The sequence below is a fragment of the Hypanus sabinus genome, chromosome 20, assembly GCF_030144855.1.
Source record: "Hypanus sabinus isolate sHypSab1 chromosome 20, sHypSab1.hap1, whole genome shotgun sequence".
NCBI classification, from domain to species: Eukaryota; Metazoa; Chordata; class Chondrichthyes; order Myliobatiformes; family Dasyatidae; genus Hypanus; species Hypanus sabinus.
This window is the reverse complement of record NC_082725.1, coordinates 444654-472554: the sequence shown is the minus strand read 5'-3', so window position 1 is coordinate 472554 and position 27901 is coordinate 444654. Positions and strand designations below refer to the sequence as shown.

Here is a 27901-nt window from a genome sequence, read left to right as displayed (position 1 = left end):
AGCATTGAAGTCCCCAAGCAACAGAGTCTTATCATTCTTAGGGATCCGGCAAAGAGCTTCATCCAATGTATGATAAAAGCATTCCTTGGCCTCATTCTCAGATGGCACTGAGAAGCATGGCATAAAGTTTCTTTGCCAGGGGGATATGGAGGGTCATTAGTCTTTCACTAATGCCAACAGGTGTTTCTGAGAGACTTGGTAGAAAGGTGTTCTTGATGGCCAATCCTACTCCGTGGAGATGTTGTCCACTTGGGGGGAAACTTTTCAGAAGAAGTTGTAACCCATCCCTTCCTCTGTTAAAGAGCCTTCATCCAGGAGCCTGGTCTCACTCAGAGCAGCATTGTCGATGTTGTAGCGCCTCAGCTCAGCAGCGATCAAGGCTGTTCTCTGGTGACGTCTGTCAGAGATGCCATACAAGTCCAGGAGAGTCCTTACATTCCATGTTGCCAGTTTTAAGTTGTATTGTTTCTTATTTCGACCGCAATAGTGCAATAGCCCGATAGGTGCGGTAACCTATCCAGGTGAGTGACTGAATGGGCAATTTTTAGGCCACCTTTTCTAGGCCCTTCCCCAATTGGGGTGAGCAGTGCAGTCCCTAAATAGGGCTGTTCAGTTGCACAGGGGTTTGCTGAAAACAGTTGTCACTCAGTCCCAGCTGCTCACGACCAAATACCCTGTGCTGCTGCCGTGCAGGGTTCTGACTAGGAGCTCCCAGTCCATTCGTACCTGCTCCCACTGCCAGACGCCCCATCGCTGTCAGATGTCAACCATATGTAAGGTCCAGGTATTGTTCACCGTGGTCAGAGTGGAGACCTGCGCAAGGAAGATATTAAAGTGCCACCGGGGTATGTCATCTCCAGTAGCACTATCTTCAGTATGATAAGGTAAATCCCGGTGGCAAGGGTGAACCCAGGACAACTGGTTCCACATCTTGGCTGCCGGGTCCTTGGTCTGTTAAGGCCTGCCTATTGCGCGCCGCCAGCGCATTGCTTTTCTGTCAGGGTGTGCTTCCTTAGTCTTGGCTCAACGGACTTATCACAAGGCAATGGGGCTATTTACCCATAGCTGGGACAGTGGTTGATAGGCGCCAGGGAGTATCCACACAGAGGTGGGCCTGCATGTCATGTCTCTGGAGCCCACCGCTGCTCCGAGATCCCCTGTAGTTTAGCTGGAACTGTAAAATACCCAGATTCTGCGTGTGGCCCTGAGGTTCCACATCTTGGCTGCCGGGTCCTTGGTCTGTTAAGGCCTGCCTGCAGAGAGTAGCAAGCAGCCAGCCCTATGAGGCATAACCACGACTGTGCTGTCACACACAGCTCCAATCTGCTGATCAAATTTGCAGATGACATGACTTTGATCGACCTTATTTCTACCAGTAATGAGACAGTCTACAGAGGAGAGGTTAACACCCTGACACAGTGGTGCGAGGATAACAACCTCTCCCTCAACGTCCAAAAAACAAAAAATATGAGCATGGATTACAGGAGGAACATCGGCAGGCTCGGCACGATAAATATCAATGTGTCTGCAGTTGAGAGGGTGAGTAGTTTCAAGTTCCTCGGTGTACACATCACCGAAGATCTCACCTCGACTGTAGACACTGGCTTTGTGGCAAAAAAAGCACAACAGAGTCTCTTCCTCCCGGGTCACTGAAGAAGTTCACCATGGGCCTCCAAATCCTCAAGACCTTCTACAGGGGCACCAGTGAGAGCATCCTGACTGGCTGTATCACCACCTGGTACAGGAACTGCACCAACCTTGATTGCTGGGCACTGCAGAGAGTGGTACAGACATCCCAGAGCATCTGTGGATGTGAATGAACTTCCTTCCATAGAGGACATTTACTTTACGCAGGTGCGAAACGAAAGCCTGGAAGATCATCGGGAATACCAATCCTCCCAACCTTAAACTGTTTCAGCTGCTTCCTCCTGGCAAATTAAAGCCAGGACCAACAGGCCACAGGACAGTTTCTTTCTAAAAGCCATTAGACTTATAAATTCATGCGTCTGTACATTGCGACGAAATCATAACGCAAAGAGTTTGACATCCAACCCACAACATGAGCGAGTAAGATTTAAATAAATTCAAATTCAAAATTCATATGCAACAGCTGCAACTCACAATAGCTAAAGGTGAACAAGAAAGCAGAGTTCGTAGAGCAGCTCTGAAGCTGCAGCCACCCTCTGAAACAGTATATTTTATCTCTCCTTAAGATGCCAGAAATAGCTGGTAATTCAGTTATTCAGATAGGGTAGCGTCCTTGCACAACTTCTTTTCAAACAGGCAATCTAGTTTGTCCCTGTTCTAAATGCATTCATGAACAGCTACAAATGCAACAATCGGCAGACTTAATTCACAATTAACTGAACTTTCTTTTTAACTTGGGCCTCTTTTGTTACGCTTTCGGCCACATTCTCAGCACCTCCTGCCGTCCTTTCGGCCTCATTCCCGATTCCTCCCTCGGTGTCTCGGCCTGTGGGCTGAAGGTTGACTATGTTCAGCATCCCTTTCTCCATTCACTCAATCCCGCCACCCCTCTTACCTCCGCCTCGGGGGTGCTCGTTCCAACAGTTATTGCCGAAACGACAGCGGCCCTCTAGGAAATACTTGCATATCGGCATGTTGGCGTACTGATTAGAAACCGGAGCCGCGGGGCTTCTTAGCGTCTCGAAATAGACACCACTGAATGGAGATCATCAGTACCAGCGTACATACGTTTTAAATTTAAATTATTACGCAATGAAGCAAGCACCCAATCTGAAATATTCGATCCGATCGAATTTATATCCGTGCAGCTTCAGACATGACCAGAGTTTAGCGTCTACTAATGACGTCAGACGCTGTCTGCCGGAGAGTGGGAGGAGGCGTGGCGACGCGCGGCCGAGAGACGGGCACGTTTACGAATAAAGTTAGGCGCTGAGTTTGAATGTGGCCGGATGCTCCCAGCCGAAAGAAATGCCAGCTTTGTCCAGCGTTCGTTCAGAAAGTCACCGCCTGCGAAATCAGTTTCAGAATCGGCGTTACCGGTTCGAGCACATCGCCATTACTTTTGCACTTATGTGCACCTGAACCACACTCGGCATCTCCCATTCGCTGCCACCAACCTCATAGATCCCTTCCCCCGCACCTCCCGTATCTAGATCCAGAAACGGGCTTGACCAGGTAGACGCGTTGTTTCTGCTTGTTCCCGCCCCACCGAATTTACATACCGCGACTTTGTTTTATCCCCACCTACATCCGTGACACTTCAAACGCTCTTGATTTTTTCCATGATTTCAAGTTCCCTGGCTCCGGTGGTCTCGTTTTCGCTATGGAAGACCAGTGCCTATACACCTCCATCCCACAAAAGGGGGGCTTTAAAGCTCTCCGCTTCTTCCTGGATAACAGACCCAACCAGTTCACCTACACCCCAGCTCTCCTCTGCCTTGCGGAACTTGGTCCCCACTATCAATAATTTCTTCTTCAGCTCCGCCCACTTCCTTCAAACAAAAGGTGTAGCCGTGGGCACTCGTATGCGTCCCAGTTATATCTGCCTTTTTGTCGGCTGCGTGGAACAGTCTGTATGTTCCAAGCCTACACTGGTACCACTCCCCAACTTTTCCTACGCTACATCAATGATTCTATTGAATTGACTTTATTTCTTACATCCTTCACATACATGAGGAGTAAAAATCTTTACGTTATGTCTCCATCTAAATGTACAATCATAGTAATTTATAATAAATAGAACAATCAATGTAATATAGAGTACACTCAAGTCAGCATGAGTTCATCAGTCTTATGGCCTGGTGGAAGAAGCAGTCCCCGGAGCCTGTTGCTCCTGGCTTTTATGCTGCGGTACCGTTTCCAGATGGTAGCAGCTGGAATAGCTTGTGGTCGGGATGGTTTGGGTCCGCAATGATCCTACAGGCCCTTTTTATACACCTGTCTTTGTTAATGTCCTGAATCATGGGAAGTTCACAACTACAGATGCACTGGGCTGTCTGCACCACTCTCTGCAGAGCCCTGCGATTAAAGGAGGTACAGTTCCCATACTAGACAATGATGCAGCCAGTCAGGATGCTCTCAATTGTGCCCCAAGAGAAAGTTCTTAGGATTTGGGAACCCATACCAAACCTCCTCAATCGTCTGAGGAGAAAGAGGCGCTGTTGTACCTTTCTCACCACTCAGCTGGTGTTTACAGACCACGTGAGGTCCTCAGTGATGTAGATGCTGAGAAACTTGAAGCTGTTTACCCTCTCAATCCCGGATCCATTGATGTCAACAGGGGTTAGCCTGTCTCCATTCCACCTGTAATCCACAACCAGCTCCTTTGTTTTTGTGACATTGAGAGGGAGGTTGATTTCTTTACACTACTGTGTCAGGGTGATGACTTCTTCCCTGTAGGCCACCTCGTTATTGTTTGAGATAAGACCAATCAATGTAGTGTCTTCGGCAAATTTAATTATCAGGTTAGAGCTGTGGGTGGCGACACAGTCATGGGTATACAGGGGACTCAGTACACAGCCTTGAAGGGCTCCTGTATTGAGAGACAGAGGGGTAGAGGTGAGAGAGCCCACTCTTACCACCTTCCGGTGATCTGACAGGAAGTCCAGGATCCAGCTGCACAAGGCAGGGTCAAGGCTGATGTCTCTGAGCTTCCTGTCAAGCCTGGATGGAATTACTATATGGTGTTGAATGCTGGCCTGTAGTCCAAGAACAGCATTCTCCAGATCTGTAAGGACAGTATGTAAAGCAGTGGCTATTGCGTCATCTGTTGATCGGTTGTGTCGGTAGGCAAATTGTAGGAGGTGCACTTTGGGTGGTAACATGCTGCAGATGTTGTCCTTGGCCAGCCTCTCAAAGCTTTTACTTATGATTGTGGTGAGTGCGACAGGGTGCCAGTCATTCAGGCATGTTACTTTGGTCTTTTTTGATACAGGGGCAATGCTGGATAATTTGAAGCATGAGGGCACTCTACACTGGGGAGGGAGAGATTAAACATGTCTGTAGATACACCTGCCTGTTATGCTATGCACATCCTAAGTACTCGCCCTGGGATGCTGTCCGGTCCCGCGACTGTCCACTCGTTGGTGATGTTTCCTGCACCTATGCTGAGCTCGTCGACTTTATCAACTTTGCTTCCAACTTCCAACCTGCCCTCAAATTTACCTGATCCATTTCCGACACCTCCTTCCCTTTCCTCGATCTCTGTCGCTATCTCTGAGAGTCTATCTACTGCTGCCTGTTATAAAACCCTTGATTCTCACTGCTACCTGGACTATACATTTTCCCACCCTGTCACTTGTAAAAATGCCATCTCCTTCTCAGTTCCTCCGTCTCCATCACGTCTGCTTTCAGGATGTGGCTTTTCATTCCAGAATTAATGAACTGTCCTTCTTCTTCAAAAAGAGGGGCTTCCCCCCCCCCCCCGCATCTCTTGTTTCGTGCACGTCTGCTCTCACCCCATCCTCCCGCCGCCACTCTACCAGGGATCGGGTTCCTCTTGTCCTCACCTACCACCCCTCCGGGTCCAGCTCATAAATCTCCGTAACAACCGCCATCTCCAACGGCGATTAAGCACATCTTCCCCACCCACCCCTTCTTTCCGCTTTCCGCAGGGATCGCTCCCACTCGTTCCTCCCCACTGATCGCACTCCCGGCACTTATCCTTGCAAGCAGAACAAGTGCCACACCTGCCCCTACACCTCCGCCCTCACTCCCATTCAGGGACCTAAACAGTCCTTCCAGGTGAGGTGACAATTCATTTGTGATTCTGTTGGGAAGATTACTGTATCGGTGCTCCCGATGTGGCCTTCGGTATATCAGTGAGACCCGACGTATATTGGGACACCGCTTTGCCGAGCACCTACGCTGCGTCCACTCGAAAAAGCAGGATCTCCCTGTAGCCACCCATTTTAATTCCACTTTCCACTCCCTTTCCGTGATGTCAGTCACGGTCTCCTTCACTGCCGTTACGAGGCCACACTCAGGTTGGAGGAACACCACCTTATATTCCTCTGGGTAGCTTCCAACTTGATGACATGAACATCAATTTCTCGAACTTCCGGTAATTTCCCCCCCCCCCATTTTGCCATGCCCCATTCCTGTTTCCCTTTCACCCAACCTGCCCATCAACCCCTCTTCCCTTTCTTCCGTGGTCTTCTATCTTCTCTTATCAGACTCCCCCTCCTGCAGTCCTTTATCTCTTCCACTAATCCACGTCCCAGCTTTTCACTTCACCCCACCCCCCCCTCCGTTTCACCTATCATTTACCACCTTGTACTTCTTCATCCCCTTCCTTTCCAGTCCTGAAGAAGGATCTCAGCCCAAAGCGTCGACCTTTTACTCTTTTCCATGGATGCTGTCTGTCCTGCTGAGTTCCTCCAGCATTTTGTGTGTGTCCAGATTCTGCAGATGCTGATCCCGATCCATGCACATGTCCGTATGTCTTTAATATTTTATTCACCCTCATTTTAATCACTCCTGTCCCTTCCTTTGATACACGCAGCACACTCCGTGGAAAAGGTTGGCCCTCAAATCTCCATTACATCTTTACCTTATCTTACATGAGTACCCTCTAAATTTAGACGCACCTAATCTGGGGGAAAGTATGTGACCACTTTATCAATATCTCATGATTTTATAAATCTCTATAAGAACACAGTCTCATTGGCTCTCCACTTGTCCTTGGACAACCAGGAATACCTCCATCAGCCTGCCATTCTTTGATTACAACTCAGCGTTCAACATCATCAGTACTATCAACAAGCTTCAAAACTTGGACCACGAAACCCCCCTCTGCAACCGGATCCTTGACTTCCTCGCCTGGAGATCACAATCATTGCGGATCCATAAACACATCACGTTGTTAATATTAACACAGGCCCACCTCAAGGACGTGAGCTTTGCCCACTGTTCACTTTTTACACTCATCACTGTGTAGCTTGGCACAACTCACCAAAGACACTGCTGTTGTTGTTGGTAAAATTTCAGATGGCAGGGCTGTACACGTGAATTTTACTCACTGTTCACTCATCATTGTGTAGCTGTGTATAGGAGTAAGGTAGAGCCGTTGGATGAGCAACAACAACCATGAACTCAGCGAAAGCAATTGCTGTTGATTTCAGGTAGGGGTAGCATTAACACCAGACATCATTGAGGGATCAGCAGTGATTAGCTTCAAGATCATGAGCATCAACATCCCAGAGAATCTATTCCGGACCCAACATATTGTTGCAATCACGACAAAGGCACGCCAGCGGCTATACATTAGGAATTTTAGATTTCGTGTATCACCAAAGAGTTCCCCGAATTTCTACAGATGTATGCAGCAATGCCCCTAGATGGAAAATCCTTCAAAAGGTAGTGGATTCCACCCAGCACATCACAGGTAAAACTCTTCCAATCATTGAGCATATCTACATTTAACATTGCCATAGAGAAGCAGCATCCATCAAAGATCCTCTCCACCCAGGCTATGCTCTTTTCTCGCTGCTGCCATCAGGTAGAAGGTACAAGTGCCTCAGGACTTGCACCACCAGGTTCAAGAACAGTTACTTCCCCTCCACCATCAGGCTCTTGAACAAAAGGGAATAACTACTCTTATTCTATTTCTGATGTTCTCTTAACTGACGGTCTCACTTTAAGGCCTCTTTATCTTGTTCTTTCATACTGGTTATTGTTTTGCTATTTATTTATATTTGCACTTGCAAAGTTTGTTGTTACTGTTCTATAGATTTGCTAAGTATGCAGCCCAGGAGAAAGAGCCTCTGGTTTCTATGTGGTGATATGTATGTAGCCCGATAATAAACTTTACTTTGAACATTGTACTACTTTGAATGTGGGGAGCATTCTGACTGCTTCCAACACTGCCTAGTATGGAGACTTCAAAATGCAACATCAAAGGAAGTTGCAGATTCAGCCATCTCCATCATGGGCACATCTTCCAAAAGTGATATCTCATTAAGGCAGCATCTGTTATTAAGAACCCTGAACATGTCCCCTTCTTGTTACTACCGTCAGGGAAACATGTACAGTAGCCTAAAAGACTCACTCAACATTTTAGGAACAAATTCTTCCCCTCCGCCATCAGATTTCTGTACAGTCCACAGATCGATGAACGCTACCTCATATTCCTCTGATTTGCACCTTCATAGTGTTAATCATGATTCCTACCTCCTTAAAGCACACAGAGCCAGAAAGAACCGTTAATATACTGTACGATATTAGCACACTCAAGCACAGACAATCTGTGCTCCTCCCTTTCATCTCTGACTGGCAACTTGCTCTAACTTTTCTCAGTTTTAATGAAATATCAACATACTGTAGAACAGTATATTACAGGCCCTTGGCCCATGACGTTGTGCCAACCTTTTAACATACCTAAGATCGATCTAACCCTTTCTTCCCACATAAGCCTCCATTTTTCATTGGTGTAAATGTTTAACTCTGCTCCCCATCTACCCACTGCAGTTGCTACCTGATATCAGAGGATTCCAGTAATTTCCTTTATGCCACATGTTGAAGGAAATGCAGCTATTAAAACGTGTTTAGAATGATTCAAAAACAATCAGAAAATGTTGGCGACTGTACTCTGTTCCATAGATGCTGTCTGGCCTGCTGAGTTCTTCCAGCATTTTGTGTGTTGCTTGGATTTCCAGCATCTGCAAATTTTCTTGTTTTAAAAAAAATTGTTGGCATCAGCACGGTCAAATTTACGCAAAAGCACTTTTAAGCAGTGAATTTCTTGGGAGTGGCATTCTGTGCAAAACATTTCCAAATTAATCATTGATTTGGGTGGAGTTGCTGCAACTGGCATTATGATTAATCATCCACACTGTTAATACTGTAATAGAATTTTCTATTACATTAAGATTGCTGAATGGAACAAGAATTCTTATTTTTAAACAAATTAAAATACAACTACAGTATAATGTTTAATCATAGATGTTTTTTAATTTGCTTCATATTAGCTTGATTATACATTTATTTTTTGATATTCTGCACATTTGCACCTATAATTCTAAAATAAAATTTACATACTTATCCACAGAAAATTGAAAGTTTAGAGTTACTCAGTTTAAGCATAATCCAGTGAATGAAACTGAAGAAAAACAGAAAATGGAAATAACCAAAAATATTAAGCTGAAGGTTCAGAAGAAACTTCTCTGATGAAAGGCCTTTTGACATAAAATGATAATCCCTCCCCAAGCTTTATCAGACTGACTGACTGACTGTGTATCTGTTAACTTAGACTTCTAATATCTACAATTCTTTTTTTTAAATCAGGAAACTTAACAGTAATTATTCAGGAAGAAGTATAGATCCACAGGGTCTGAAAACAATGAAATTCTTAATTACAATGCAAAAAGAAACCACTTGACTTTAAACTCCATAGGTTGTAACTAAACATTAATGGTTCTGTTTCCGTTCAGTAAGGTAATTACACCTTAGCAGACATTCTTAACGCTCCGCAGGGAGTTTGAATAATTAGCTTTTAATATGAAGTCCCTACTGGATACACTAATATTTTAAAGAATATAAAAGTGAATACTGACAAGGCACTGTATGGTTTACAAGTTAAATGCTAATCACCAGAAAATCATCTGATATGTGCCAAATTCAGTTAAATATGGCAATTAATGCATGGACAAGAGAAAATCTGCAGATGCTGGAAATCCAAGCAACACACACACACACAAAAGGCTGGAGGAACTCAGTGGGCCAGGCAGCATCCAAGGAGAAGAGTAAACAGTCAACTTTTCGGGTCAAGGCCCTTCATCACAACTGGAGAAAGATTATGAAAAGTCAGGGTAAAAAAGTTGGGGGGAGGGGAAGAGGGGAGGAAGAAATACAAGGTAGTAGATGATAAGTGTAACGGGGGTTGTATAGGATGAAGTAAAGAGCTGGAAAATTGATTACTAAAAGAAATAAAGGGCAGTAAAAGGGGGAATCTGATAGGAGAGGACTGAAAGCCATGGAAGGGAGGAGGAGGAGGAGCACAGAGGAAGGTGATGGACAGGTAAGGAGATAAGGCGAGAGGGAGAAATGGGAATGGGGAACGGTAAAGGTGGGAATTGCTGGAATTTTGAGAAATTAATGTTCATACCATCAGATTGGAGGCTACCCAAATGAAATATTAAGGTGTTGCTCCTCCAACCTGCATGTGGCCTCATCATGATAGTCATGTCAAAATGGGAATGGGAAGTGGAATTAAAATGAGTGGCCACTGGGAGATCCTGCTTTTTCTGATGGAGGCAAAGTTTCTCCTAATTTATGCTGGGTCTCACTGATACACAGGACACACCAGGAGCACTGGATACCTCACCTGGAAGGACTGTTTGGGCCCTGAATGAAAATGCAGGGAGGTGGTGTAGGGGTACGTATAGCACTTGTTCTGCTCGCAAGGATAAGTGGCTGGAGGGACATCAGTGAGGAGGGATGAATGGACAATTAATGCACTATATTGTTTTAACTAGCTAAATAAAAGGCACAAGCAGGTTGGATAAATATCATTTCTAAATATGTGTAAATTTACTGTGCTCTCACTTGCAGAATGTCTCAGAATATTTAAATTATACCAACATGCAAACATTTACTACCTCCTGTGTGAACACGTTTTTAAAAAGGATTCCAGTTTTGAATTGCTGACCCCTTACTCTCAAACTGTGAACCTCAGTTCTAAATACCTTTGATGCTTCAATTCTCCATATAATCATCCATCGATTGATGCTGTGCATTTGAATTTTCATGAGGCCTTTTACAAGGTGCCACATATGAAGCTGCATAACAAGCTACAAGCTTATGGTTTTACAGAAAAGATTCTAGCACTAATAAAGCAGTGACTGAATGGCAGGAGACAAAGAGAGGGAATAAAGGGAGCCTTGCTTGGTTGACTGATGGTCACTAGTAGTGTTCCACAGGGGTCTGTATGAGACCGATTCTTTTTACATTATACGTCAATGATTTGGATAATGGAATTGATGGCTTTGTTGCAAAGTTTGCAGATAATATGAAGATAGGCAGAGGAGCAGGTAGTTTTGAGAAAGTAAAATGGATACAAGGAAACTATAATTTTTGTCATCCCTTCATCTAAATTCAGGGACATATACAGCATGTTTAATCAAACTGTGGCTATAATTCAACACTTTCAAACTGACTGTTCAACAGAAACTGAATACAAAATTGTACAAAAACACAAGCATCAAGGAATAGCAAATCTCAGATCCTCTCCTTCTGTACTTTGCCATTAATGGATGGCAAATCTATCAGCTTCATAAGATGCCACCTTATTTTTCTAACTGGAAATTACATTTTTCAAAAAGTGATGATTGAGCATTATTACCACACAAGCTTCATTGCATAAATTAATTCTCACTATTCAAAATACAGACTTCAAACTTTAAAACATTTTAAACTAAAAGTCCACAGATATTTTTTTTTATTTTTCCAAGAGAATGCTGTAATTTAAGAAAAATATTAGAAAAGTGAAGAAAGTTGAAACTCATTGCTATTGACTTGAAGGGCACACAAGATTGCTCCCGAGCTAAAACATTCAAAACTTTATGGCAAAGGAACCCCTAATTGTCTTTGGCTACTACAGCCAATAATAATTTCTAGATTTCCACGTTTTAATCAGAAATCAACACTGTATAAAATAATCCTTCCTTTCCCTCCATAGTATTTCTCAGAAATATTTTAACATTATAAGCAATTAAAACAAAATTCAAAAAGCTTAGGCAAACAGATTTTAATAATTCTTAAGAAATAATCCTGAATACTGGTATTATTTTGAATACATCTCAAAAGACATTAAATTAGAAAATAAAATCATATATTAGTTCATGTCAGTGTGATCTGACAGTACAGACATCATCCTGGTATCTCCAGTGATATATTTCCTTCAAGTTTCAAGTTTTTCTTCATTTGCACCACACGTGTCCACAACACATATAAGACAACTGGTTACTGGGAAAGCCCGGACCTTGGAGTTTGTTGTCCATTTGTCAGTCTCTGTGTTATATTCCAAAATGTGACCTAACCGGCCTACACCTTGGAAACCAGCCAAGACATAGATAATGGAGCCTACTGCTGCACATTTAACTGTTACCCCTTTCCAAGGCATCGTTGATACCATTTTCCAGTCATTCGTTTTAATATCATAATATTCTATGGAATCCAGACCACCTAAAGAGGAAAAAAAGAACTGAACATTCCTTGCTGAACAAATCTTTTATCATCTATTTGGAACTATATATAAAGTACTGTGCAAAGGTCTTAGTCATGGTACCCAAGACTTTTGCACAGTAATGTACTTTGAATACATTTTCTGACTTTCGTTTTATATAGTTTTGCATTTTTTCCTGTTGCAGAAATCCAACATTTGAAAACAACATAAGCTGTCATTCCTGAGTTTCAGGGATTGAGTTGTGTACCATTTTATTGCACAGATTAATTGGCATCTAGAATACAGGACAAAATAGGACAAAAATCAGCAGTTTCCTTAAGAGAAAATCTTGCCTGACAAACTTGTTGGAATTCTTTGAGGAAATTATTAAGTAGGATGCAGTGGATGTTGTGTATTTGGACTTCCAGAAGGCCTTTATAAAGGTGGCACACATGAGGTTACCTACCAAGTTAAGAGCCTATGGTATTACAGGGAAGTTACTAACATGGTTAGATCACTGGCCATTGGTAGGAAGCAGCGACTGGGAATAAAAGGATCCTTTTCTGGTTGGCTGCCAGTGACTAGTGATGTTCCGCAGGGTTCAGCATTTGGGCCACTCCTTTTATACTGTGTATGATTTATATGATGGAATAGATGGCCTTGTTGCCAAGTTTGCAGTTGATGCGAAGATTGGTGGAGGGGCAGGTAGTGTTGATGAAACAGCTAGGCTACAGGACTTAGACAGATTAGGAGAATGGACATGAAATGAAATACAATGTACGGAAATGCATGGTCATGCACTTTTGTAGTAGAAATAAATTGCAGACTATTTTCTAAATGGGGAGAAAATCCCAAAACCTGAGATGCAAAAGGGACTTGGGAGTCATTGTACAGAACACCCAAAAGGTTAACTTGCAGGTAGAGTCAGTGGTGAGAAAGACAAATGTAATGTTTGTGTTCATTTCAAGAGGTCTAGAGTAGGGATGCAATGCTGAGGCTTTATAAGACACTGGTGAGGCCTCACCTCAAGTATTATGAACAGCTTTGGGTTGCTCATCTAAGAAAAGACATGCTGGCAATGGAGACGGTTCAGAGGAGGCTCACAAGAATGATTCCAGGAATGAAAGGGTTATCATATGAGGAACATTTGATGGCTCTGGGTCTTCACTCGCTGGAATTTAGAAGGACGAGGGGGTATGTCATTGAAACCTTTCAAATGTTGAAAGGCCTAGAGTAGATGTGGAAAGGATGTTACCCATTGTGGGGGAGTCTAGAGCAAGACAGCACAGCCTCAGGATAGAGGGGTGTCTATTTAAAACAGATGCAGAGAAATTTCTTTAGCCATAGGGTGATGAATTTGTGGAATTTGTTACCACAGGCCGAGGTGGAGGCCAGGTTATTGGCTGTATTTAAGGCAGAGAGTGATAGATTCTTGATTGGGCACAGCATCAAAGTGTACAAGTGAGGGCTGGGGAGTGGGGCTAAGGAGAGGAAGAAAAGGATCAGCCTTGATTGAATGGTGGTGCATACTCAATGGGCATAAATAGCCCATTCTGCTCCTATGTCTTACGATAAGACTTGTTACTTCATTTCAAATATACCCAACAAACCTTCATAACAGTTAAGACAGTAATATCACATTTTGCTTAACTTCATCCAAAGTTGATTTTAAATGAAGGGTGAGAAAAAGGAAATTGACTGGCACTTACTAACTGACATGCAACCAACACAAGAGTTGGACGGCACAGGAGGACCAAAACCTTGCAATAGTGTGAAACTTGCCATGAAAGAATAAGTGGAAATAATCAGGATACCTTCAGAACAGCCAGCCACATGTAGCAGACACTATCAATGAGATTCAGTGCAAGGATGGACTAAACACAAGTACATTCTGTAGCCACTTTATTAGAATCCTCTGGTTCCTAATAAAATGGTCACTGAGTGTATATAGTTTGTAGTCCTACCACTTCCAGGTTTGACATGTTGTGCATTCAGAGATGATCTTCTGCACACCACTGTTGTAACACATGGTTATTTGAGATTCTGTTGCCTTCCTGTCAGCTTGAACCAGTCTGGCCATTCTTCTCTGACCTCTCATTAACAAGGCGTTTTCACCCACAGAATTGCTGCTCACTGGATTGTCTTTTTTGTCCACTCCATTCTCTGTAAACTCCAAAGACTGTGGTACGTTAAAATCCCAGATCAGCAGCTTCTGAGAGATTCAAACCACCCCGTCTCGCACTAACATTCATTCCATGGTCAAATTTGCTTAGATCACATTTCTTCCCCATTCTGATTTGGTCTGAACAACATCTGAACCTCTTGACCATGTCTGCATGCTTTTATGCACTGAGCTATTGCCATGTGATTGGCTGATTAGATATTCACCTTAAGCAGGTGTACCTAATGAAGTAGCCACTGAGTGTATGTTTGGTCTGTTAATAGAGACAGTGGTATAAATTGAGTATCCATACCAAGTCCATTTTGTCCACCAACAGCATAGATTCTGTCATTTACAAAAACTAATCCATGGTTCTTCCTAGCCTCCAGCATTGCAGCAAGTTCTGTCCACCTGTCAAAGAGATGCATAATTCAAACAGTGGTGTAACGGAATTCTAAATAGGAATCAAATGTGATTATGGCTAATGATTCCAATAAATGTAACACGTGCAACATACACCTATACAAAAATGAATGCCAATTAACATTTAACCACACTTAGAACGTAGAATATTACAACACAATACAGGTCCTTCAGACCATGATGCTGTGCCGTTTAATCTACTCCAAGATCAACTGAACCCCTTCCCTCCCACATAACCCTCTATTTTTCTATCATCCATGTGCCTACATAAGAGTTTCTTAAATATCCCTGATATATTTGCCTTTACCACCACCCCTGGCAGCACGTTCCGTGGACCTACCACCCTGTGTGAAAAAAAACCTACCACTGGCATTTCTTTCTATACTTTCCTCCAATCACCTTTAAAGTATGCCCTTCATATTAGCCATTTCCACCCTGGGGAAACATCTCTGGCTGTCCATTGTCACTTTTCTTTAATCAAAGCAATTTGATCTTTCTACCATTGACTTAGTATGACACCACAACATCAATTTTCAGATAGAACATTCGATCCATGTCTTGTCAGGTGATTTTAAGGATAGTGGAATTCACATGTAATGTTGAAATTTTATAAAGGCTCATTTGGAGTACTGACAGCAGTTTCAGGCTCCTTAGAAAGCAATGTGCTGGAACTGGAGAGGGTTCAAAGGAGGTTCATGAAAATGATTCCAGGATTGAATGGCTTGCCACATGAAGAACATCTAATTGCTCTGGGCCTGTATTCACTAGAATTCAGAAGAATGAGGGATGACCTCATTGAAACCTATCGAATGGTGAAAGGCCTTGATAGTGTGGATGTGAAGAGGATGTTTCCTATGGTGGGAGAATCTAAGACTAGAGGACACAGCCTGAGAATAGAAGGCTATCCTTTTAGACCAGAGATGAGGAGGAATTTCCTTAGCCAGAGAGCAGTGAATCTGTGGAATTCTTTGCCACAGGTATCTGTGGAGGCCAAGCATTTATGTATACTCAAGGCAGAGGTTGATAGATTCTTGATTGGTCAGGGCATGAAGGGATACAGGGAGAAGGCAGGAGATTGGGGCTGAAAGGAAAATTGGATCAGCTATAATGAAATGGCAGAGCACACTCAATGGGCCAATGGCCTAATTCTGCTGTTATATCTTATGGTCTTAAGCTGCCCCAGGCAATCCAGCAAGCATTTTGGTACAGAACATAAAAGAAGGGCGAACTGTAACACAGATGTTGTTAATAAAGATGCAAGTAGTAAAAAGAATAAGAAACAATTTTCAAACATTGTCCTATGTATTGCTGCTTTCCACAACAGGGATTTTCACACCATGAGCCTAAGCCATGCCATTTTACCCAGCAAAAGCATAGATCCAGTTATTTATAAACACAAACTCAATTTTTGGTAGTCTCTAGTTTTGTTGAAAACAGGCAATCAGAAATCAAGGTGATTTTAGGGAAGCAGAGGACACAGCTCTAGTAAATGAACGGACACAGGATGCTATCAACATTAAAACATAGGAAAGTAATGGGGTAGGTGATGATACTGGTAGACAGAATAAGAATAATTAAAAAGCAATTACCCATCTTATGTCAGTCTATTTAAGTTGTTATGGATTTAGGGCTCATGAACTCTGTTGTTGGTTTATTTAGGTGTCTGGCCAAAAGTGGGATAGAGAATATTAACAGTGGAAAACTTAGCAGCCTCTTTTCTGAAGGAAATTAGAGGGAGATGGCAGAACTCTATAAAAATTATCACACAGAAGGCATCCTCTGGTGTCTGCAGCCCAGCCTAATCCCATATTCTACACAAGGTCCATCAGCCTGCAGACTAGTTTCCCCATGCACACATTCAGGAATTTTTTTAAAAAACTTAAATATTTCTACCACTACTACCCTTTCAGGCAGTGCCAGTTTATCTAAATAATAAACAAAAAAAGTCTTCATCCATCAATTCCAATCAAACTAATAATAACATAAGGATTCAGCAGATGCTGGAAATCCAGTACAACACACAAAGTGAAGAAATTTATACCCCTCCATCAATGCCTGCCTGACTTCCTCCAGCATTTTGTGTGTGTTCCTCCAAACAAACTAATGTTTACTTCACATTCATATCCTCTGGATTCTGACAATATGCTCAAGGTAATACCTCCTCCCTATTAAATTGAGATCACTCAATATTACTAGCAGTACTTTTCTTGTTAGAATCAGGTTTAATGTCACTGACTTATATCATGAAATTTGTTGTTTTGCAGTAGCAGTATATTGTAAGACAATAATATAAATTACATTAAGAGCTATGTTAGCACAAAGAGAGCAAAGAAAGAAAAAAATGTGAAGTTGTGTACAAAGATTCATTGTTCATTTAGTAAACTGATGGCAGAGGGGAAGGTGTCCCTGAAATGTTAAGTGTCGGGTTTCAGGCTCCTGTACCTCATCCTTGATGGCAGCAATGAGAAGAGGGCATGTTCTAGGTAATGGGGGTCCTTAACGATGGATGCAGCTTTTCTGAGGCATTGCCTTTTGAAGGTGCCCTCAGTGCTAGGGAGGCCAGTGCCCATGATGAAGCTGGCTGAGCTTGCTACTTTCTGCATCTTCTTCTGATCCTAAATTCATTCACAAATTTGTTCATGCATTCTCCCTGAGCTGCTTGAAGATTGATAGGACACACAGTTCAAACACTTTTTGTTCAATTCACATAGCTTCCATTAAGAGTCAGAATCAGTAAACTGCAACACAGAAACAGGCCCATCAGCTCATCACGTCTGTACCGAACCATTTAATATGCCTAGTCCCATCGACCTTCACATAGAAACATAGAAAATAGGTGCAGGAGTAGGCCATTTGGCCCTTCGAGCCTGCACCAAAATTCAGTATGATCATGGCTGATCATCCAACTCAGAACCCTGTACCTGCTTTCTCTCCATACCCCCTGATCCCTTTAGCAACAAGGGCTATATCTAACATCCTCTTAAAAATAGCCAATGAACCAGCCTCAATTATTTCCTGTGGCAGAGAATTCCACTCTCTGTGTGAAGAAGTTTCTCCTCATCTCGGTCCTAAAAGGCTTCCCCTTTATCCTTAAACTGTGACCCCTCGTTCTGGACTTCCCCAACATTGGAAACAATCTCCCTGCATCTAGCCTGTCTAATCCCTTTAGAATTTTATACGTTTCAATAAGATCCCCCCTCAATCTTCTAAATTCCAGTGAGTATAAGCCTAGTCAATCCAGTCTTTCTTCATATGAAAGTCCTGCCATCCCAGGAATCAATCTGGTGAACCTTCTCTGTACTCCCTCTATGGCAAGAATGTCTTTCCTCAGATTAGGGGACCAAAACTGCTCACAATACTCTAGGTGCGGTCTCACTAAGGCCTTGTACAACTGCAGTAGCAGCTCCCGGCTCCTGTACTCGAATCCTTTTGCCTTTTTCACCGCCTGCTGTAACTGCATGCCCACTTTCAATGACTGGTGTACAATGACACCCAGGTCTCGTTGCACCTCCCCTTTTCCTAATCAGCTACCATTCAGAAAATAAGAATACGAACACAACACTGGAAGGTGTTCATATTCTTTGATCCACAGCAACTGCAGTTGTATTTTTGTGTTTAGATTCAGAAAATAATCTGTTTTCCTGTTCTTGCAACCAAAGTGGATAACCTCACATTTATCCACATTAAATGGCATCTGCCATGAATTTGCCCACTCACTTAACCTATCCAAGTCACCCTGCATCCTCTTAGCATCCTCCTCACAGCTAACACTGCCGCCCAGCTTTGTGTCATCCGCAAACTTGGAGATGCTGCATTTAATTCCCTCGTCTAAATCATTAATATATATTGTAAACAACTGGGGTCCCAGCACTGAGCCTTGCGGTACCCCACTAGTCACTGCCTGCCATTCTGAAAAGGCCCCGTTTACTCCCACTCTTTGCTTCCTGTCTGCCAACCAATTCTCTATCTACATTAATACCATACTGTAGCGGTGTGCTACACGCAGCGCTAAAATTACGACACGGAGTCGGTAACTGCAGTCGAAGGAAAAAAACTTTATTCGAAAACTTCAGCCTCACTTTTAAGCCTCTGTCAACCGGCCCCCCATGGCGAAGAGGCTCCAAAGCTCTGTGCTCGCAAACCCCCGTAGGCTATCTAATTGTGAGTCGGTTCGAATACGCTAGGAAATGAGCCGCCACATAACCCCCCCCCAGAACCGGCGATACACCCCCCAATGTCCACAGCCTGGGCCAGAACCTGCTTGGGAGGTCGGCCTCTGCGCCGAGGCGCCGGAAACTCGGTCGGTTGCGCCAGGTCCACATGGGCCGGCTTGAGGCGGTCCACCGTGAAAACCTCCTCCTTCCCCCCAACGTCCAGCACGAACGTGGACCCGTTGTTCCGGAGCACCGTAAACGGCCCCTCGTATGGCCGCTGCAGCGGTGGCCGATGCCCGCCCCTTCGTACAAACACAAACTTACAGTTCCGTAGGTCTTTGGGTACGCAGGCCGGGTGCCGCCCATGCTGTGAAGTGGGTATGGGGGCCAGGTTACCGAGCTTCTCGCGAAGTCTGCCCAGGACTGCAGCGGGTTCTTCCTCTTGCCCCCTCGGGGCTGGTAGGAACTCCCCGGGGACGGCCAGGGGCGCGCCGTATACCAACTCGGCCGACGAGGCGTGCAGGTCGTCCTTGGGCGCTGTGCGGATGCCGAGAAGGACCCAGGGAAGCTCGTCCGCCCAGTTGGCTCCTCGCAGGCGGGCCATGAGGGCCGACTTCAGGTGACGGTGGAAACGCTCCACTAGCCCGTTCGACTGTGGGTGGTAGGCAGTGGTGTGGTGCAGCTGAGTCCCCAAAAGGCTGGCCATAGCTGACCACAGGCTGGAGGTGAACTGGGCGCCTCTGTCGGAGGTAATGTGGGCTGGTACACCAAAGCGGGATATCCAGGTGGCGATCAGGGCTCGGGCGCAAGATTCGGAGGTGGTGTCGGTGAGCGGGACCGCCTCTGGCCATCTTGTGAACCGGTCCACGATAGTCAGGAGGTAACGCGCTCCGCGCGACACTGGCAGGGGGCCCACGATATCCACATGAATGTGGTCGAAACGCCGGTGGGCGGGATGGAACTGCTGCGGTGGGGCTTTGGTGTGCCGCTGAACCTTGGCTGTCTGGCAGTGCATGCACGTTCTGGCCCATTCACTGACCTGTTTGCGGAGTCCGTGCCAAACGAACCTGCTGGAAACCATCCGGACAGTTGTCCGGATGGAGGGATGCGCCAAGTTATGAATGGAGTCGAAAACACGTCGCCGCCAGGCTGCGGGGACGACCGGACGGGGCCGGCCGGTGGCGACGTCACAGAGTAGGGTCCTCTCACCTGGGCCCACGGGGAGGTCCTGGAGCTGCAAACCAGAGACTGCAGTCCTGTAACTCGGAATCTCCTCATCTACCTGCTGTGCCTCTGCCAGTGCCTCAAAGTCTACCCCTTGGGAAAGGGCATGAACGGTAGGGCGAGAGAGCGCATCCGCCACGACATTGTCCTTACCCGAGACGTGCCGGACATCCGTTGTGTATTCAGAGATGTAGGACAGGTGGCGTTGCTGGCGGGATGACCAGGGGTCGGATGCTTTCGTAAACGCAAAGGTAAGCGGTTTGTGGTCCGTGAACGCGGTGAAGGGCCGACCTTCTAGGAAGTACCTGAAATGCCGGATTGCCAGGTAGAGCGCCAACAGTTCCCGGTCAAAAGCACTGTACTTGAGCTCGGGTGGCCGCAGGTGTTTGCTGAAAAACGCCAGGGGTTGCCAGCGACCTGCGATGAGCTGCTCCAGCACCCCACCGACTGCCGTGTTTGATGCGTCCACTGTGAGGGCGGTAGGGGTGTCCATTCTGGGATGTACTAGCATTGCGGCGTCAGCCAAAGCTTCCTTCGTTTGAACGAAAGCGGCGGCGGACTCCTCGTCCCAGGTAATGTCCTTGCTCGGACCCGACATCAGGGCGAACAGGGGGCGCATGATCCGGGCAGCTGAAGGGAGGAAGCGGCGGTAGAAATTGACCATACCTACGAATTCCTGAAGGCCTTTGATCGTGGTGGGTCGGGGGAAGTGGCGGACCGCATCTACCTTAGCGGGCAGAGGGGTTGCCCCGTCTTTAGTAATCCTGTGGCCCAGGAAGTCAATGGTATCAAGTCCGAACTGGCATTTGGCAGGGTTGATTGTAAGACCGTACTCACTCAGTCGGGCGCAGAGTTGACGGAGTTGGGACAGATGCTCCTGACGACTGCCGCTGGCTATGAGGATGTCATCCAAATAGATGAACGCGAAGTCCAGGTCCCGTCCCACCGCGTCCATTAACCGCTGGAACGTCTGTGCGGCATTCTTCAGGCCGAACGGCATGCGGAGGAACTCGAAGAGGCCAAACGGGGTGATGAGAGCCGTTTTGGGGACGTCGTCAGGATGCATCGGGATTTGATGGTACCCTCGGACAAGGTCGACCTTGGAGAAGATCCGGGCGCCGTGCAGGTTTGCCGCAAAGTCCTGAATGTGCGGCACAGGGTAGCGGTCCAGTGTGGTAGCCTCGTTCAGCCTGCGGTAGTCGCCGCACGGTCTCCAGCCCCCCGTCGCTTTGGGCACCATGTGCAGGGGGGAAGCCCAGGGGCTGTCGGACCGCCGGATGATCCCCAATCCCTCCATTCTCTGGAACTCCTCCTTCGCCAGTCGGAGCTTGTCCGGGGGAAGCCGCCGAGCACGGGCATGGAGGGGTGGTCCCTGTGTCGGGATGTGGTGCTGTACGCCGTGCCTGGGCATGGCTGCTGTGAACTGCGGTGCCAGAACCGATGGGAACTCCGCCAGGACCCTGGTGAAGTCGTTGTCGGACAGCGTGATGGAGCCGAGGTGAGGGGCTGGCAACTGGGCCGCGCCCAGGGAGAACGTCTGAAAGGTCTCGGCGTGTACCAGTCTCTTCCTGGGCAGGTCAACCAGCAGGCTGTGAGCTCGCAAAAAATCCGCACCCAGAAGCGGTTGGGCTACGGCGGCCAGTGTGAAGTCCCACGTGAACTGGCTGGGGCCGAACAGTAGCTGCACCTGACGGGTGCCATAGGTCCTTACTGTGCTGCCATTCACGGCCCTCAGGGGGGGACCCGGTGCCCTACTGCGGGTGTCGTAACTCGTCGGAGGTAAAACGCTGATCTCAGCCCCAGTATCAACCAAAAACCGGCGTCCCGACCTTCTATCCCACACATACAGGAGGCTATCCCGATGGCCAGCCGCCGTAGCAAGTCCGCCCGGGCTGCCACCTTCCGGGGGTCACTGAAATCCGCGTCGGACAGCAGCAGGCGTATGTCCTCGGGCAGCTGCTCCAGGAATGCCTGCTCAAACATGAGGCCTGTGTGTCCCTCGGCCAGAGACAACATCTCATTCATTAAAGCCGATGGAGGTCTGTCGCCCAAGCCATCCAGGTGCAGTAAACGGGCAGCCTGCTCGCGCCGTGAGAGTCCGAAAGTCCTGAGGAGCAGGGCTTTGAATTCCGTGTACTTGCCGTCTGCCGGGGGCGACTGTACGAACTCCGCGACCTGGGCAGCTGTGTCCTGGTCGAGGGAGCCCACCACGTAGTAGTAGCGGGTGTCTTCTGAGGTGATCCGGCGAACGTGGAATTGGGCTTCGGCTTGCTGGAACCATAGGTCCGGGCGCTGTGTCCAGAAACCCGGCAGTTTCAACGAAACCGCATGAACAGAGGCGGCGTCGGTCATTTCTGGTCCAAAAATCGTTTGGACCGTCGGGGTCACCAATTGTAGCGGTGTGCTACACGCAGCGCTAAAATTACGACACTGAGTCGGTAACTGCAGTCGAAGGAAAAAAACTTTATTCGAAAACTTCAGCCTCACTTTTAAGCCTCTGTCAACCGGCCCCCCATGGCGAAGAGGCTCCAAAGCTCTGTGCTCGCAAACCCCCGTAGGCTATCTAATTGTGAGTCGGTTCGAATACGCTAGGAAATGAGCCGCCACAATACCTCCAATAACGTGCGCTTTAAGTTTGCACACTAATCTCCTGTGTGGGACCTTGTCAAAAGCCTTTTGAAAATCCAAATATACCGCATCCACTGGCTCTCCCCATCCACTCTACTAGTTACATCTTCAAAAAATTCTATAAGTTTCGTCAGACATGATTTTCCTTTCACAAATCCATGCTGACTTTGTCCGATGATTTCACCTCTTTCCAAATGTGCTGTTATCACATCTTTGATAACGGACTCGAGTATTTTCCCCATCACTGATGTCAGATTTTCTCTCCCCCCTCTTTTTTTTATATAGACTATAGCCCTCCATACTCCACCCATCATGTACCTACCTAAACTTCTCTTTTCTTTTTCCAGTACTTTTATTGTTTCATATACACAAATACAGAATTCATAAGGATACTTATCATAAATCAAAATAAGATAGAACAAAATACACTGTATATAAATCACACTTATACAATCACAGTATCCCATACTGCTGATAAAATAAAATCTATACCCCCTACCAAGACAAAGCTGGTTGGTAACAAAAACAAGAGGAAAAAAAGAGTACTTTACCATATAGGGCTGATAAGTGTGAGGTGCTACATTGTGGTAGGAATAATCAAAATAGGACATACATGGTAAATGGTAGGGCATTGAGGAGTGCAGAAGAACAAAGTGATCTAGGAATAATGGTGCATAGTTCCCTGAAGGTGGAATCTTATGTAGATAGGGTGGTGAAAAAAGCTTTGGGTATGTTGGCCTTTATAAATCCGAGCATTGAGTATAGGAGTTGGGATGTAATGTCAAAATTGTACAAGGCATTGGTGAGGCCAAATTTGGAGTATTGTGTACAATTCTGGTCATCGAATTATAGGAAAGATATCAACAAAATAGAGAGAGTACAGAGGAGATTTACTAGAATGTTACGTGGGTTTCAGCACCTAAGTTACAGAGAAAGGTTGAACAAGTTAGGTCTTTATTCTTTGGAGCGTAGAAGGTTGAGGGGGACTTGATAGAGGTATTTAAAATTATGAGGGGGATAGATAGAATTGACGTGGATAGGCTTCTTCCATTGAGAGTAGGGGAGATTCAAACAAGAGGACATGAGTTGAGAGTTAGGGGGAAAAAGTTTAAGAGTAACACGAAGGGGAATTTCTTTACTCAGAAAGTGGTAGCTGTGTGGAACGAGCTTCCAGTAGAAGTGGTAGAGGCAGGTTCGATTTTGTCATTTAAAAAAAAAATTGGATAGGTATATGGACAGGAAAGGACTGGAGGGTTATGGGCTGAGTGCAGGTAGGTGGGACTAGGTGAGAGTAAACATTTGGCACGGACTAGAAGAGCCAAGATGGCCTGTTTCCATGCTGGAGTTGTTATACGGTTATAGTGTTTTATAATAATAGCCCAGATCTATATTTTAACAAGAATTCAAAGGTTTTTAAAATTGTTCAGAAAGGGTCCCCATAATGTTTGAAAATCTTGGTTAGAATCAGAAATCAAACAACAAATCTTCTCTAGATTTAAACATGACATAACATCACATAACCATCGAGCATGTGTAGGGGTGGGAGGCAACCTCCTTCCATTTAAGCAAGAGAAATAAAAGCCAGTACCCCCAAAGGCTCCAAAATTATAACTCTTTCCTCAACAATACCAAATAAGACAGTCAAAGGATTGGACTTAAAACTAACTTTAAAAAGTACAGGAAAAGTTTGAAATACATCTTTCCAATATTTTTCAAGGCTTGAATATGACCAAAACATATGAATTAATGAAGCCTCTCCATTATTACATCTGTTACAGTAAGGAGATATATCTGCAACATAACGAGAGAGCTTGTCTTTAGACATATGAACCCTATGTACTACTTTAAATGGTAGGAGGGAATGACGAGCACATAATGATGAAGAATTAACCATTTTGAAAATAACCCTCCAGGTCTCATCAGATAATGAAGTCTGTAAATCCTTTTCCCAATCTTTTTAAATTTTATCTGAAGGAGCCATTCTCAATCCCAACAACAGACCATAAATAAAAGATAAAGAGCCATTTTCAAAAGGTTTCAAATTAAAAATTACATTTATTATGTTCTTATCCAGGCTAGTAGGAAATGTATGTAGTTTAGATCTGAAAAAATCTCTAATGTAGATAATGAAAAAAGTGGGTATTTGATAGGTTATATTTCACTGAAAGCTGCTCAAAAGAAGAAAGTTTCCCTCCAACAAACAGATCGGTCATAGATGGTTTAAAAAAATTAGAAAAATAGGACTGGAAAGAGAATCTCAATAAACCAAAATGTTTTCTAAACTGTAGCCAGATCCTCAAAGTGTGTTAACCACCAAACTGTCAGTTAATTTATTTACAGATAAAGGAAGAGAGGATCCAAGATAAATAATAGAAAATTTCATAACAGAATTGGCTTCCAAAAAAACCATAATGGATAATCCTCACGATTAATATAACCAGAACATAAGATTTTGTATGTTAATTGCCCAGTAATATAACCTAAAATTGGGTAAAGCAGGGCCATTTGCTTTTTTGAAGGTGGGCTTTATTTAATCGGGGTTTTCTGTTCTTCCATATATAGGAAGAAAGAATCCAATCTAGAGAATCAGAAAAAGACAGGAATACAAATAGGTATGGCTTGAAAGAGGTATGTAAATTTAGGTAAAATACCCATTTTAATAGAATTAATTCGACCAATGATAAAGAGAGAGGCAACCAATTAGAAAGTCTTTTTCACATAATTCATAAGGGTTAAAAAATTTTCTTTGAATAGATATTTGTAATTCTTAGAGTGATTATTACACCCAGGTATGTAAGTTGTTTTCTTACAATTTTAAAAGGAAGGTTAGTATCAAATTGTTTAAGGGAAACAATTCACTCTTATGTAAATTCAATTTATATCCTGAAAACTGACTAAAATTAGTCAGTAAACGAAACATAGAGGGTAAAGAAGTAGTAACATTAGATATGAAAAGCAATAGGTCATCAGCATAAAGCGAGACTTTATGAATAGTACCTTTCCTTAAGATACCGGTGGTATTTTTCGACTCTCAAAAGGCAATTGCTAAAAGTTCTAATGCCAAATCAAAAAGCAAAGGACTCAGTGCACATCCTTGTCTGGTTCCACGTCGGAGTTTAATTGGTTTAGAAATCTGAAAATTAGCAAGGACGCGAGGTGAGGGAGTTAAATAAAGTAATTTAATCCAATGGATAAAATTGGGCCCAAAATTAAATTTTTCTAAGGTTTTAAATAGGTAATTCCATTCAAATCGATCAAAATCCTTCTCCGCACCCAGTGAAATCACACATTGTGATATTTCCTTGGATGGGGAATGGATAACATTTAACAGTTGCCATATATTAAAATTGGAATATCTGTTTTTAATAAATCCTGTCTGATCATCTGATATTATAGAAGGTATAATATTTTCGACTCTACAGGCCAAAACTTTAGATAGGATCTTAGCATCAACATTGAGTAAAGAGATTGGTCTACATGAAGACCGTTCAGTGGGTGTTTTTTTTTAAGAATAAGTGAAGTGGAAGCTTCGTAAAAAGCCTGTGGCAACCTACTGACCTTGAAGGACTCAGTAAGGATAGAACATAAATAAGGTATAAGCAATGAAGAAAAAGCCTTATAAAATTCTCCAGGGAATCTGTCAGGTCCTGAAGATTTCCCAGGATGCAATGAGCATATAGCCTCATTGATTTCCTCCTGAGAAATAGGTTAATCCAACTGCTTTCAATTATCAATCGAAAGTCCAGGAATATTTAATTGGTCTAAAAAAATTGTTCACTGCAGTATTATCTTTAACTGAATCAGAACTATACAATTTAGAATAAAATTCTCTAAAAGTGTCAATTATTTCAAAATGGTCAGTTGTCACATCACCATTGGTTTTACAAATTAATTTGCTGTTTAGCTGTAAAGGTCTTCAATTGATTAGCCAATAGTTTACCGTTTTTTTTCTCCATGTATATAGAATTGGCTTCCATCTTTTAAAAGTTGGTTTTCAATTGGATATGTTATAAGAAGATCATATTTAGTTTTAATTTCAATACGTCTTTTATATAGTTCAGGGTCTGGTGCCAAAGCATATTTCTGGTCTAATTGTTTTAATTGATTAACTAAATCAGTTCTCTCTTTATTAGCTTTTTTCTTAATATGCATTATAAGAGATAATTTGCCCTCTGATATACGCCTTAAAAGCGTCCCAAATAATAAGACTATAAGTCTCTTCCAACACATTTTCTTCAAAAGAGTAATTTGATTCTTCAGAAATTTTAGAAAGTCCTTATCAGATAATACAGTTGAATTAAAACACCAGGATCTGTTCATATGAGTGAAACCAGGAAGATTTAAAGATAGAAATACAGTTGGACACAGCTATTACTTTATATTCAATGGATTGAACTAATGGAATCATTTGACTATCAATAAAAAAATAATCAATCCTAGTATAGGAATGATGGACATGAGAGAAGAATGAATACTCCCTTTCTGCTGGGTGAAGAAAACACCAGACATCAACAGTATCATATTTCATTCGAAAGGATTCAATAAATAAAGCAGATTTATTAGGTGTGGCTAATTTAAGAGAAGAATGATCTAATACTGGGTCTAGCCAACAATTAAAATCTCCTCCCATCACTAAAGAATAAAACCTCAATCTGGCAAGAATGAAAAGAAACGCTCAAAAAATCTTGGGTCATCCACATTAGCAAATACAATTAATTTATTATCTAGTTTCCCTGACACTATGACAAATCGCCCATTAGAGTCAGAGACAACCTTGTGTTGAACAAAAGAAATTGTATTATCTATAAAAATCGAGACTCCTCAAGATTTTGCTCTGAATGAAGAATGAAATTGTAGACCCCCCCACCGATTAAAAAGGCATTCATTATCACAGCTACGTACCTGCGTTTCTTGTAGAAAAATAATGGGGGCCCTTAACTTTTTAATATAAGCAAAGATCTTACTCCGCTCCACAGGATGATTTAACCTTTTCACATTAAAACTAAGTAATATTTTGCTCCATTTTAAATTCTATTTAACAAAAAAGTTAAAGAGATCTGAGCATAAATTATTAAATCCAAAAGACAGACCATAAAATAAGGTACTCAAACAGAAAATTTGGATGGTATCCCAACCCAGCTTCCAGAAAATAAAGAAAAAAAG

At 43.8% G+C, this 27901-nt stretch overlaps 2 protein-coding genes across 2 annotated transcripts in view; both read right to left on the bottom strand.

Annotated features, from left to right (window-relative positions):
• The window catches only part of LOC132378215 (protein QNR-71-like), a 161906-nt gene extending 159078 nt beyond the window's left edge, over positions 1–2828 (bottom strand). The window contains exon 1 of the mRNA XM_059944927.1: positions 2543–2828. Coding sequence (XP_059800910.1) covers positions 2543–2621 — 79 coding nt within the window. The 5' untranslated portion in view covers positions 2622–2828. The remainder of the gene's footprint in view (positions 1–2542) is intronic.
• Positions 2829–11716: 8888 nt separating this feature from the next.
• Positions 11717–27901, bottom strand: part of klhl7 (kelch-like family member 7) — a 61995-nt gene continuing 45810 nt past the window's right edge. The window contains exons 10-11 of the mRNA XM_059944926.1: positions 14623–14720; positions 11717–12168 (exon numbers count right to left, since the gene is read on the bottom strand). Coding sequence (XP_059800909.1) covers positions 11885–12168; positions 14623–14720 — 382 coding nt within the window. The 3' untranslated portion in view covers positions 11717–11884. The remainder of the gene's footprint in view (positions 12169–14622; positions 14721–27901) is intronic.